Source organism: Phaethon aethereus (assembly GCF_964289735.1).
Source record: "Phaethon aethereus genome assembly, chromosome: 4".
In the NCBI taxonomy this organism is placed as follows: Eukaryota; Metazoa; Chordata; class Aves; order Phaethontiformes; family Phaethontidae; genus Phaethon; species Phaethon aethereus.
The window spans coordinates 14,641,012-14,654,682 of record NC_138578.1 but is presented as its reverse complement, the minus strand read 5'-3'; the positions used below and the strand labels follow the sequence as shown (position 1 = coordinate 14,654,682).

The 13,671-nt window shown below is 39.4% G+C and overlaps 1 protein-coding gene across 7 annotated transcripts in view; it reads left to right on the top strand.

Annotated features, from left to right (window-relative positions):
- INPP4B (inositol polyphosphate-4-phosphatase type II B) overlaps positions 1 to 12,867 on the top strand; it is a gene marked incomplete at both ends in the record, with an annotated part of 291,862 nt that extends 278,995 nt beyond the window's left edge. For 5 of the 7 annotated variants that reach the window (XM_081999525.1, XM_081999527.1, XM_081999529.1 and 2 more), the window contains one exon: positions 12,735 to 12,867. In XM_081999525.1, coding sequence (XP_081855651.1) covers positions 12,735 to 12,867 — 133 coding nt within the window. Of the gene's footprint in view, positions 1 to 11,296; positions 11,992 to 12,734 lie in introns of those variants that run through there. The other 2 variants (XM_081999526.1, XM_081999524.1) reach the window with 2 other exon arrangements.
- Between the last annotated feature and the right edge of the window lie 804 nt (positions 12,868 to 13,671).

Here is a 13,671-nt window from a genome sequence, read left to right as displayed (position 1 = left end):
TATTTTTAACTAACACAGAATTAAATATTAATAAAATGAGACAAGCATGATTCCAGCATCCTTTCCATGCATAGGCTGGGCTCCGGTGAGATGATGTGAAGCTGATTTAGCTTTTAGTAAAGGTTAATTGAGAGTAAAACTATGAGAGTGGTTGAGATCTTTTAAAAAAGAACATTGCATACCTGTCCGTAGGTATTTGTGTTCGCGGCAGACGATAATTTAAGCAGTTTAAAAGCCTTTGTCTCGGCCGTGTTCTTACCAGTGCAGTACATGTATGCTAAAAAGGGAAATTGTTTATTTACTAGAAGCCTGTGCGTGCCGTCCAACAGCCACAGGAACGCGGCTTTAACCAAAAGACAATGAGAGCAGCAGCCAGCCCAGACTAGAGGAGGGGGCTGCGCTTTTTTGTGGTTCATTGGCCATGAGCAAGTGTTAGAGAGGACTATGAACGCTGACACGTCTCACCGGGCCCAGAAAGGCAGTATCATTCCCAGTGAGGTTAATGTGGGGTACGCCACAAGATAATTGAAGGGCATTAGCATTTATTAGAAATTAAAAGGGAAGCAGAATTCCTTAAGGCCTGCCATTGTAATGGGCATTTGGGGAGGATGAAGTGTTTCTAATTAACAACCTATGTGCTTTTTGTCTGCGCTGTAGATTTTTCTGCTTGACCACCTGGCCCCTGGTTCACAGTTACTCAAGCCAAATACCTTAAGCATGCGAATGTGTGTTACAGTTTTTCATAGTGATTAAAGAAAAACGTGACCAGAAACAGGAGCAATACGAGGATTAATGTGTCTCAGACTTGAATGCAGTTCTCAACCCAGTCTTATAAAGAGAACGTAAAATAGGAGGTGCTGAAATTGCCCCCAGCACAATCTCATGCACTGTTGTGTTCTGGGGGCACGCAAGTGTCGCCACTTTCAAAAGTGGGGGATCCCTCTTCAATCCCCAGTTTCAAAAGACAGTGTTTTTCTGGAAAATCGGTGCAGTGTTTATCTAAAGTGGGAGCACCATGAGGTGACGTCTTACTGAAATGTTTCTTAAACCATTTTCCTTCCAGCATGCAAAACAACCAGTGAACATCATAGAGTAGAAAAACACACTGTAGGCAGAGATAATTCTCCATCGTCTCAGTGAGTGAAGATTTATACCCTGCTGCTACCTCCCGTGTCCCACCCTGGGGAAGGAAATATTCAAACATTGCTACTAGCTTGCTGCTGCTTCAGAAGAAAATAAAGACAGATTATAGGTGGATAAGTTTTCCACAAAATCTTGGATGTTTCCAATTTTATGTTACATGTTTTGGAATTTTCATCGTAAAACACCCTCTTTTCCCCCAGTTGTAAGCCTTTTTAAAATAGTGTACATTCTGCTTGCTCGTAAGTAATGGCAACTACCACCATTAGTGGAAAGTCCCAATGCTGTACTGCTTTGCACCTCCACATGCAGCTTGCTGCGGGTGAGCTTGGGGACATTCAGTCTTTATATATCTCCATCCCAGAGACTCCAAAGGTGCAGGAATTGGCAGGTTTCTCCAGCTTTTTGCAAGCTGCAGTTCCCAAGGCATTGTAGCAATAACTCTGGTCAGACAGATTCCTCACTACTGATCGTGTGTTTGAGAAAATACAGTCTGCAATACAGAAAAAATTGATTTTTTTTTTTAAAAAAAGTACGTATCTGATAGTTTGTCCCAGGTCAAGAAGTAAATTGGCATTTTTTTTTCACCTGTCAGTGACTTACCTCATCATTAAGTGATACTGCCAGTGTAGTGAACTCTTCTTTTTCTGTGCAGGGAGTCCTGAACGTGGTTCATAGAGCATCGCCTGAGAGCTGCATCTTTGATCTTTGTCAAACTGTGAATTACCATGACTGCACTGAGCCAAACCCTGTCCTTTCATTTCTTTGTTACAGTAAGGAAAATGTAGCATTATTATAGAGTGGAAAATATTTGCCCCTGAGTTACAATTTGTTTGTTTACTCCTTGCTGCTAGCAAAGGCTTAGGGATGCAGGAGGTAAATACACTGCTTATTGAATCTATAGTCTATAGTGACCTCGAATCTTCAAAAGATCATTTTTTCTGGAAATTCTAGGAGCAAAACTGTGTGGGTTTTCATCTCTTCACTCTCCCCATCAGTGCAGTGCTGTTTTTGCTTAAAAAGTCATGGTCTGCGCTAATACTCGCTTTCTGAGATATGATGAAGGGAGCTGCAAGAGTATGTCTGAAACTTACTGAGAAACCTGCAGCAGCATTTGACATAGAAATTTCCTTACAAACGTGAGTAGTGACAACAAAGATGGACAAAAACTTCGTAAAATATACAAATATGTTGTTTTAAAAATTTCAGCTTCAGTCCTCCTCCTTGGTACTTAGGGAAGAAAAGTACTCCTTCTGAGAACGGGCTCCAAAAAAACTTTGGCCAATTTCTAAATAGATGCTAAAACAAAACAAGTGAAGAGAAAACAGTCACATCCACAGTCTCAATTTCCCACGGAAATGTTTTGTTCTTCAAAGTCTCTACGTATTACCTATTACCAGAAAGGACAACAAACGCTTTCAACGCCCTTCATGAGCGTTTCAGACCAGCTCTGTCATTTGCTCTGAAGGAATCGGATTGAAAACGTAGCGCGTTTGGGGTTCAAATAGGATGTTGCTTGCATTTTATAAAACTCTCATAGTTATGACTAAAATCAACCTGCTAAAGAAAAGAGAAGGTGGTTCGTTGATGGGGCTGTTGGGGCGCAGTCTCCAGATTGCTGCAGTCTGTATCCCAGCCTGTGCATTTCTGGGTAGGTCATTTTGGTTGGCCACCTACCCAGCCTAAGCAGGGGAGCTTTCTTCGCTGCATTTAGTGCTCCTGGTACCAGCACTTGTGCACCAGCTAAGGTCAGGTTTAGGTGCGTTTTTCATGATCGGGGAACCTACACGTGCGCTAACTCCCCTTGCGTAAGTACACCCACGTACTGCGTGTGGTACCAGTGCTCAAAGGATGGCTGGGATCGGATCAGATCCCAAACTGCCAATGTGTTTTAAAAAAACTAGTATCATTGTGTTGGTTGAAAGAAATTAATGAACTGGCATTACTTGAAATGGAAGAGCAGTTTTCAGATCTTTCCTGTGTTTTATTTCATAACTCTTACATTGGTTAATCCCATGAAGAGATTATGTGAATTGGTGTCATTAATCAGCAGCAGTCACATTCCTCCTTTTGCATACCTCAAACTAAAGTTGCAGGTATAAAACACTAAATTAAAATATTCAAATTTCTTCTTATTGCTGTTCAACACCCTCCTCACTTAAAATGACACAAATTGCAAATGCAGCATAGATTAAGCGATCCTCTGTTTACACCAACAGTTCCCCTCTGACCTTAATTTTGTCATCTTACCCATAGATTGGAACATCTAGAAGTTAATGTTGGATTTAAGCATTGTTCTTCATGCATGACTTTAGTTGTACAGCAAGCCTCTTCTGCCTCTTAAATCAGCTTTGCCACTTGTCCTCACGATGGGGAAAAAAAGGCTAAAAAAATCTTTGCCAAAAGAAAAGGGATGATTCATGAAGATTTTTCATGGTCAACAGAAAGTGTTTAAAACCTGATTAGACATATGAAAGAGAGAATTTCTATGGGGCTTATGTTTCACTGTGCTATGTGAGCTAAATGTATAATGATATCCTCGGTAAAAATCCCTTGCTATGACAGAAAGAGTCGGGAAATAAGTATGACTCACTAGCCAATTATACCGGTGCCGTAACCTTACGGAGAGGAAATGTCTTGTATGTTCAGAACTTACCTGAAGGGTGTAGTCATCGTTGTTTCACAGATCCTCAGATCACTAAGAAACTTGAGGTTTGGCTAATGGGGTTTTGGTTTTGGGTTGCGGTTTTTTGTTTGGTTGTTTTCCCCCACAAAGACATAGATCACATTCACTTTACACGTTGGGTTGAATTTCAAACCTTGCAAGAGAAGTTTGTTGGGGAAGATTTTGCAATTTTGTCCTGAGAATTTCCCGCATATGTAATCCTAATACTTTATGGAAGAGTGTCTGGGAAGATGGTTAGAACCATATTTTTTGATTAAGAAAGAAACCTTTGTAGAATTGATATGTAATACTGCACAGCAGTATTGGTAAATAGTAGAATGAAACAGCAAATCCTTTGCTTGGAGTATAATAGAGGTGAAAATCACGTTTCAAAAACCACTCAGCTGTCTTGACAGGTAAAGAAGAATCTCTCCTGCAAACCCATCCCTTTTCAGTTCTGAAGCTAATCTCTCACACGGTTACCAGAATGACTTTGCAGGACTTGAGGCCTCGGCCCATACTTGTGAATTAAAAACCACTGGGAAATGTTTCAAGGACATCATCTCAGTGATTTTATACAGTGACATTATTAAATGTTTCCTGGCACAACTTTTGGCTGAGTTTAGCACTCTCCTAGGTGGTTCCTGGGCAGTTCGGGAGCTGGCACAACCAAGGGCCTGTTCCCACGTGGTGGCCTTGGGTCGGCAGTCTCTTTTGGCAGATAAGGGGACATAGGCACATAGCGTGACCCTGGTTTTGCTGTTCGGCTGCAGCAGCGGGGAACTGCTGAGGGTGGGTTTAAACTGCTAATGTAGGTGCCTTAAGAGCAGCAGTCAGGATAAACGGGCTGTGATTCTAACTGGAATGTTTTGTTTCTTTTTATTATATTTTCACTGTATGAATTTTGTCAATGTCATTTTAACGTCGGGGGGAAAAAAATCATTCTTGCAGGTGTTTTGTATCAGTCACAAAGGAAAATGTTAATTCTGCAATCAGCAGAGACTTCTGAAGTGCTGAGATTAATGCTGATGGAGATGTATATTATCAAATAGAGTTTGGTTTGTGCATATTAGATATAAAGCTTGAAGCTGCCCTTTCATCTGTTCTTTGGAGTTAATGGTGTGTTAAATGTAAACAAGGACAAACAGTAGGGGTTTTGCTTTTTCGTGAGCCAACAATTTTGGGACAGAATGAACCAAACTGGAAATTTTCCTGTTTTTCATCTCTGTCTGAAATGCTGCCTAAACAAGCTAAAAACATTTAATCTAGCATTTAATATTTCTGCATTTTCTCGTGGACTTTCTCTACTGTAGGACAATATTGAAACAAAAATTGCATTCATAAACAAGAAATCAAAATATTTCTCTTAGACCTTCCCCCTTCTTGGGCTGAGATTGTCAGGTACAGTCTGTTGTCATGAACAGGTCTTGGTTAACCTGTACTGTATTTTCAGGAAGTATAGTATATGCCAAACAATAATCAAGCTCTAGCTATATTCTCTAATTTTGGTAAATAACAAAATACCTAACTTGGGAACTATTTTTGTTGTTGTTAAACTGTAATCACGTGAACAAACAAATGGTGCTCTGATGCTTTATCGCTGCACACTAGTAAACAATAGTTGAGCACATGCTTTTGTGCTGCTTTTTTTCTTTTTAAGTATAGCTATTTTCCTAAATTTTATCTCAGAACTAACTTAATGTCTTCCTCTTAATCTAGAGGGGACATACAATCAGGTAATAAATTGTGAATACCTGGTTCAGTCTGTCAGACTCCACATCCTTCAGGAAGAGTGCTGCAGAGAGGACCGCAGGGAACGGTTTCCATCGCCCAAAGCAGGAGTGAGCTGTGCTGGTGTAGGGCCTGTGGGTGCGGGGTGTGCCTCTCTCTGACTTGCCCCGGGAAATTCAAAACCAGCTAAGCTGATAAAACTTGGTGGGAAATTGGCATATTTATAATTAGTTTGACTTTAATGAGAAGACGTACACAGCAAAGGGAAAGAGAGCAACTGTGTAAACTGAGTTTTGACTTCACCATTCCTTCCAAAGAATCTGTGTCTGTCAGTGTGATCCCATAAAATAGGGTTTTTCCAGGATGTGGTGGTGTGCACGGAAACCAAATGTCTCCTTCCCTCTTGTGAAGCAGTACTACAAGACAATGTGTTGATCAATCTGTTGCTCTTCACCGAACCATTATGGCCTGCCCGGAACGGTGTTTAAAATCTGTACCGTGACCGTAGCTGAGCCTCCAGCACTCTGCTATTTCTGGCCGTCTCAAAATGGAATATTTTTCCCTGGACAGACTGAGAACCCACAGTAACAGTGCTATAGTTTTGAGCACGAAAAAACCTGAATTACTGTACATTAAGTGTTTTTCAAGACCTAGGTGTCATGTCATCGTGAATCTGCTGCTTGGTCAAACTGACTGGACAAGCCTCATGTAACATCATGTGCTCTCCTTTTTATTTCCTAAGTAATGGCATTGGAGGAGTAATGTCTTATAACCAAACAAGGGAGAGAAGAAAGGAGTAGGGAAATACAGGATGCCGGCAAAAGAATAGGGGAAAAAAGTTGCAGTACAAAAGGTAAAACAAAAGGAGGGAGGGTAGTGTGAAAATTTGATAAACATATTAGATTGTTTGTATTGTTGCTGAAAGTTTAAATAGCAGCTGCCTCCAAATCACCCACTGAATTCATCAGTATTTGTAGATCTGAGACTCTTCGTGAGTTTCAGTACTGCCACTTGTTTGTTTTGAAACCAAATAGAGATTATAGGATCACGTAAGCAGCAAAATTTGATTTCTAGGATCTTTTACTTTATTTAATACCACCTAGATTTTAGGAAAAATTTGTAAGTTATTGACAACAATATGCATCAGAAAAAGAATTATTGTAAGGATCGCTGATAACGGAAAATGTCTCTGATGGTTCCCTTCCTATATCTTCCATTTTGAAAGAATGCAGAAACATTTTTTATTTTTTACAAATTGTTGGAGGTTTTATTGTATCAACTTTATCTTTCAACATAAAGGGTTGTTGCCCAGTATTCCTTTGTATGTTTTATCCGAGTTCTGCTCTGATTCAGCACTGCTCCAGGACTAGGCTGAGATCTATTTGTTTCCTTCTGAATCACGTTTTATTCTTCTGGATCATGTAGTGCAGCATCTTCATAATGGCCTCACAAGGATCCCATCTTTCCCCTTTGAAAAAGTTACGGCTACCTTCTAGAACTGCAGCGCTGCATGTTGAAACAGTCGATTTTTCTCTGAAGCATTTCAGTGAATCACAGTAACATGTATAATGTGGAAATTAAGCTGCTTCCACTCCAAAACCTTTTTTTTTTAAAAAGGCAAGTAGGTAGTATTCTGTTTGAAATCTTCGAGAGGGATGAAAACATTCTCTAGAGAAGCTGCTTCTTAAAAGTTCTGGATTGTGATGCATGCCTTAAATGAAAAGAACAGGTAAGTAAGCAAAATTGTGTACTGTTAGCAATCCCTTCTATTTGAAGAAATGCCTGTGCTGCTGCTGTTGGATGGGATTAAAGAGAAGCATCTCACTTTTGTCATTTTCCTGTGTCAGCACTGGAGCTTGACAAGAAAAACCCAGCAGGCCAAGAAACTGCTTGCTTGAGTCTGTCTGCAAGAAGGGAAAATTCCCCCAAAGTACGCATGCTATTAGACATGAATTCAGACTGAAGTCACTGCTAGCACATGGGATCCTTGTGTTGATAGGAAGCTGCCCATCTATTCTACCTGAAGCACTGCTTTAGGACAGTTTAGCATTTCCATTTTAGTATCATTAATAGCTGGAGCTGGAAAAGTTCTAATAAGAGAAGCATATATCCCAAAGTGTTAAAATGAGCCTACTCCAAAACCCTTGCACAGGGATGTCAGTGTGACTGATAATCAAAAGTCAGAATGTGCCCTCGTATGTGCATTTGGCTTTATAAGGACTCTTGAGAGGCTTCTTTTTCCCTCACACCATTTTCACTGTCTCTGCTCCACTGCTTAGAGGTTCAATCAATTTGTCACCTGAATTTAAAACCAACAGAAAATACCTGCTGTTTTGCCTTTGTCTCATATGATAGGCATGCAGCATTATCCCAACAGGAGCTTAAGATGATAAAACACCAAGTAAGAGAGAAGGCAGACTGAAATGGTTATATCGTCATTAAACTTACAGCACCCTTGGCTGTTATGATGTATTTGTGCTATGTTGTAAGCCTCAAATGAACAATTTGAAAGCAAATGAATAAAAATAGTATTATAGGTTAGAGAGGTGTTCATTACACCAGATGTTACAGATTCAGAAGCTTTCACTCTACCTCTTAAAATTGTGTGTGTGTGAAATAAAAACTTACTCGGTATTTCAGGAGTCTTCCTTCCCTTTGGTGTGAGTTCAGAGCTGTTAGAGTACGGTTTGTGATGGAGAGAACATCCAAAACTATGGCTATACCTTCACACCGTAACAGGGTCAAATATCACTCTGTTCTGGCTGTGCTGAGTGTCAGTCAGAAGCCAAATAAATCCAGCTGACATGGCACCAGCTGGATTCATGCTGTTTGCAGCAAAACTTCTACAGCTTTTGATGAGCCAGGGGAAGCAGTGCTGTCATGCTGCTGACAGCTGGGTGCAGGGCTTCGCTTTGTTTAACTAGATACATTAGTCACTGCGGAGAACACTTTAAGATGTGTTAGAAGACACTGTCACTGCAGTACATTGAAAAGTTGTAGCAGAGCTTAGCAAGGCATCTGACCGTGATCAAATATTCCTCTTAAATGAAAAGCACGTTTAGGTATTCCGCTCAGCCTGTTCCTAGGTAGCTAATAATGGAGTTGGATCCTCTTGCTCTATTTTGAGGATGTCTTATTGAATCATGCATAGAATGATGTGACTAATTTGCGGAACAGAAGTCCCTGTGCATCAGCTGTTCACTGTAGTTTTCCTCGGGGAAGATAGGACTTTTTATGTTGAAAGACACTGATCATTCTTTTCAGCATATCAAAGAACAAATGTACTGTAGGCTCTTTATTGGGGAAAAAAAATAGAACAAATGGCTTTTATCTGTATTTCCATCATTACACCTGCATAAATCTCACCGATGCTAATGGGACGTGTAGCAACACAGATAAAAAGACAGTCACGCTGTCAGTGAGATACGGAGCAAAACAGAACAAGGCACACCACAGAAGTCGGAGTGTTCATCCCTATAGGGGCAGCCTGCAAGCATGTAACTCAGCCTGCTCCAGGACAAGCTACTGGCATGCCAAGCTAAGGCTCTCCGGAATGAAGTACCCAACAGTGGCTAATGCAGTGGCTGTGCAGGCTTACCAAACGCTGAACTTTGTTGCTGCCTCAGTGGATCTTTTCAGAGAAAAAAAAAAAAAAAAAAAGAGTTTGGCTCTGCACCTGCTCAGCCACAGGCACACGTATGAAGTCTGTGATGGAAGACATCCCGAAGGACAGTCCAAAAGCACCTGGACTCTGTGACCGGGAGGGAGTAGCTGGGATTATGAGGGCTGAGCTACAGCTCTCAGCTGTGGGCATAACAGGGTAAGCTGCAACCAGCAGGCTCACCTCGAAGAGCAGAAAAGGAGTGAGGGGACAGTGCAAAAGGGCCAAACAGGCAGACTTGTGGGATCCTGTAGTGATGAAGAAATGAAAAAAAAAAAAAAAGGCAAGCAATGTGTTTTTAAAAGTGTGTAGAAATACATGCGTGATAAAGGAGGAAATTAACAAAGAGCAATTATGTTTAGTCCTCACAACTGATCATAAATGGTAACGTTATCACTGTGAGAAGAGGAAGTAAGTTCTGGGGTGGATCCTAGAGCAAAGGCATTAACTGGAATGGTCTGATAAAGAACACAGAATTATTTATTTCCATGTAAGCCACGGTGTTGACAAAGTCAGCATAGCACGCAGTTAGCTTTGTTCCTTGACAGTATCTGAGAGGATTTTGTCTAAAATACTGTTTGAGTTCCATCCAATTTCTGTCCACGGACACGTGAAAACTGTAGATCAAAAGCAGCAAACATGCTGACACCAGTAATTGCTTTGATCTAGATTCAAATACTAGGGGTTTTATTTTTTTATCTTTTATTTTGCTATTTAAAATAGTATGGCTTGTCCTCTTTATTAGTGTAACGTACAGATTGAATGTTCAAAGCAAAGAAAGAAATCAAGAACTTCTTACGGAAGGGTTCTTCAAAAGGAAAATTGTGCAAGGAATGGTTTTGACCAGTCCCCTTCCTAGCATCCCACCTGTAAGTGCAGCTCTTGCACCTCTCTTGCTATCCAAGCTCAAGAAACTCAACATTGCCTTTTAACACACGAGTCAGAAAGGCAGGCTTTCTGTAAGATGAAGTGACTGCTGCTGTCTTCCATGTACCCTTCTCATTTTCCCTGGGACTGTGTGATACTACCTTTACTGTCCTACAGCCTTTTTGTGGTCTGACAGCATCTTCTTAATTGAAAAAACAGTGTACCTGGCACACATGCTTCTGAAAAGGCACTGTGTTGTAATCTGATATATCTGGATATCCTTAAGTCCACAGAGGAAAATGGAGAGTTATCTTTTCATCCCAGAATATTCATAGTAAATAGAAAAATAAAAATCTTCTCAGTCCTTACTGCCCAAAGGAAGTCCATAAACAGGACTCCTGAGCGTATGCAAATAAAGTTAAGTCCAGAAGGACTGAAGAGATATAGTTGAAGTAGGCATAATTCTACTTGTAGAGAAGCTACCGAGACCACAATAGAAAAGACTGGCAGTGACTTGGAAGTATCCCTGGCTGCCCTGGTAGGAAAGTGACCGCACACCTTACGGTGATTCGGTAGTAAGGAGATTAGTTCCTAGCTGAGTTGACTGAACAAGGTAGAAGGTAATTTTCTTAGAGGAATGTAGGTGTGAGCCATTAAATAAAAAGAGCTGCTGTTGACTTCAAAACTGAGTCACCAGCACTGACGAATTTTTTAAGAAGTCAATTTACCATCATTTAAAAGTCTTTTAGAATAGTTGTTAATTGTTTCAAAGAAGAGCGTGTGCCCTTTCTACTTCTGCCTATATGTTTCCTAACAGTGAAGCAGGACTTGAAAAAACTGTGAACACCATGGAGACACTATTTTGTCAGTGTTGCATTGTGACATATCTTTTTTTCTTTGCTTCCTTAACTATTTTTTTCATTTCCTTATTTCATTTCTGTTCGGTGTGTGTGTTCATTTTAGTGATAGTATAGTTCATCTTGTAAGTTATTTGATGTTAACTTGTGAATACTACTCCGAGGCACCTAGCAGGCTTAAGAACATGATTAGCCACCTAGTCATCGTGCTTCCCAGGTCAGCTGTAGAACACAATAAATGCATTGGAAGTACTTAGCATAAATCTATTTCATCAAAATGGCTATATAGTTTCTCTGTGTCAAAATAGCTACGTGTTGGCTTTCTTTGCTGTTTAAATGCTGTTCTATTTGTTCCTAACTTCCCCTGTTTAACAGCAGACAAACCCAGGGAGCACTGAATGAATCGGATGATCCCGAAACAGGCTGTCTAACTGATAACAAGCCAACTTCTCGACACTTCTATCCTGTCGCCTTGCTGCTTGTCAGCTCACACTTGCTGGTTGTGTGGCTTATTTTAAGTCTTGCTTTGCTATTAGCCAAATATCAATAAACTTCACTTGTGTTCCTTTCTTTTCTACAAACAACAACAAACTAACTTTAGAAAAAGGAATTATGCTGTAATATTTCTACAATCTCAGACCCCAAGGATTCATCTTTAAGATACAAATGTCTGAAATGTACTATGTTTTTGTTATTTTTTTTCTGAACTCTGAGAAGTATACTATGCATTAGTGAATTGATTTGCTCTTTCTGTTCATGGTAAAACTTTCCCACTGTAATTAGATCAAAGAAAGCCCACTTATAATGCTGTCACTGTATACAAGAAGACGTGGAATCCTGAATGCTTGAACCCCTCTTTCCAGAGTAATTAGTCTGACAAAAAAAAAAACCAAAACAAAACAAAAAAAAAAACCCACTAAAAATGAATTTGCACAGCACAGACTAACCCCTAGACAAATTATCACAGGGTGGTGGTTTGTGAGACGTACCTTTCATTGGGTTATTTTCATTGTTATTAGCTGATGGGATCTTTTTTGTTTAACAAATGATTATTACTTTGCTACAACTAACCCTTTTCTGTCAAGTAACTAAATGGAATAGAGTAAGTTCTGGTTTGTAAGGAAATTAACCTGTTTGTAATTGTTGCTTTAGTTGCTTTTGCTTTCAAGACACTTTTATATTCTTTTTAGCAAAGTCCTGTTTATGTCTTGATGCACCACTTTGGCACTTGTGACTTTTGTACTGTATGTGAACAAACATCCTTCCTTTATAAAGCAGAGAGTTGGATTGGGCTGTTTGAAAAGCCCTTCTCTCTTCTTTTTTTCATTGCAAAGCCGAACATACAGAAAATGAAGCAGAGATTAAACTTTCCTTCACAAATCTCTAGGGCCAGACTTAATAAAATGCCTTATTCCTAGAATACGCATTTTTAGGGCAACGTGTACTCTCAACACATATAGTAAACAATTTGAAAAAAGTATGAGAAGGTTTAAAAGGCAAATATATTTCTGGAATCAGAAGAAAATGTGTCATTGAAGTATTTACTTTTTTTTTTACTGAACTTTAAACCTGAAGGGCAAATATATTAGGGGGAAAAAAAATCTTATCACCTATTTCTGAGGGCAATAACTGTACTGGGCCTGGCCTTGGATTTAATTTTGTAAGATGTATCATCACTTGTGGAGAACAAAAATGTAGAGTTGAATCTTTGTTATTTTTACTTCAACTGTTGCTGAAACTCTGCAATGAACAAATAAAGCATATTTATTTATTCTGTGTTTCATGAAGTTGTACTTTTTCCCCCTTTCACTAGAGAAGGATGCCGCATAGAGAATGTACTGAAGAATGTCAAATGCAGAAAGTATGCATTCAACATGATACAGCTGATGGCTTTCCCAAAGTACTACAGACCTCCAGAAGGGACATATGGAAAAGCTGACACCTAAGTTTAACAAAAATGTAATCAGGAACATACATCACGCTAATTAGTGAATATAAAATTGCTGTTTATGACTTATTAATTGGGAATGTGTAACCAGTCGAGGTGTTATTTTTATCAGGTTTTATCATTTTACATTAAAATAACTTCAGTTAGTCGTTATGAAATAAAATATCATGAAAAAGTGATGAACTGAATATTCTCAAAACCAAATATATTCAACTTTTCTTTGTGAAGTTGAAGCTTAGTATGACTCATAAGTCAGCAGGAATTAGTTTTTTGGGTCATTTGATCAAAGATTATAAAGGGAAATGCTGTTTGCTGTAGGAGGTGAGGTTAGCAACCTGGAAGGTGGCAATCTGTCTACGAACCAAAACCTGAGATTTGATCTAAGGAGTCTCTTCTGCTGGAAATAGTGTTTTCTGGAACCAGCATAGCACCAAGGTCTTGATAACTAATGATTAAATCCTTCACAGAAGTATTTATGAAAGATACTGATGTTAATACCTGGGCTAAAGATAATTTTGGTAATTACGTTTAACTTTTTTACATAATCATGGTAACTTCGTAATATGTTTTTAGTAATTACAGCCTGTAATTTCAGTAATTCCATTCTGATTCCTTGCAGTTCATTTGGATGTATTGTTCTTGGCTTTCTGTACCACAGCCTAATACCACTTATTTCACTTTCACATAACTCACATTGAAATTGGGGGGATTAATTCTTCAAGTAAGGTGACCTGAATTTGACCTGTCATGTTCCCGTTTACTGAAACCCTTAAAACTAAATTTTCTTTAGTGGTAGGGAAAA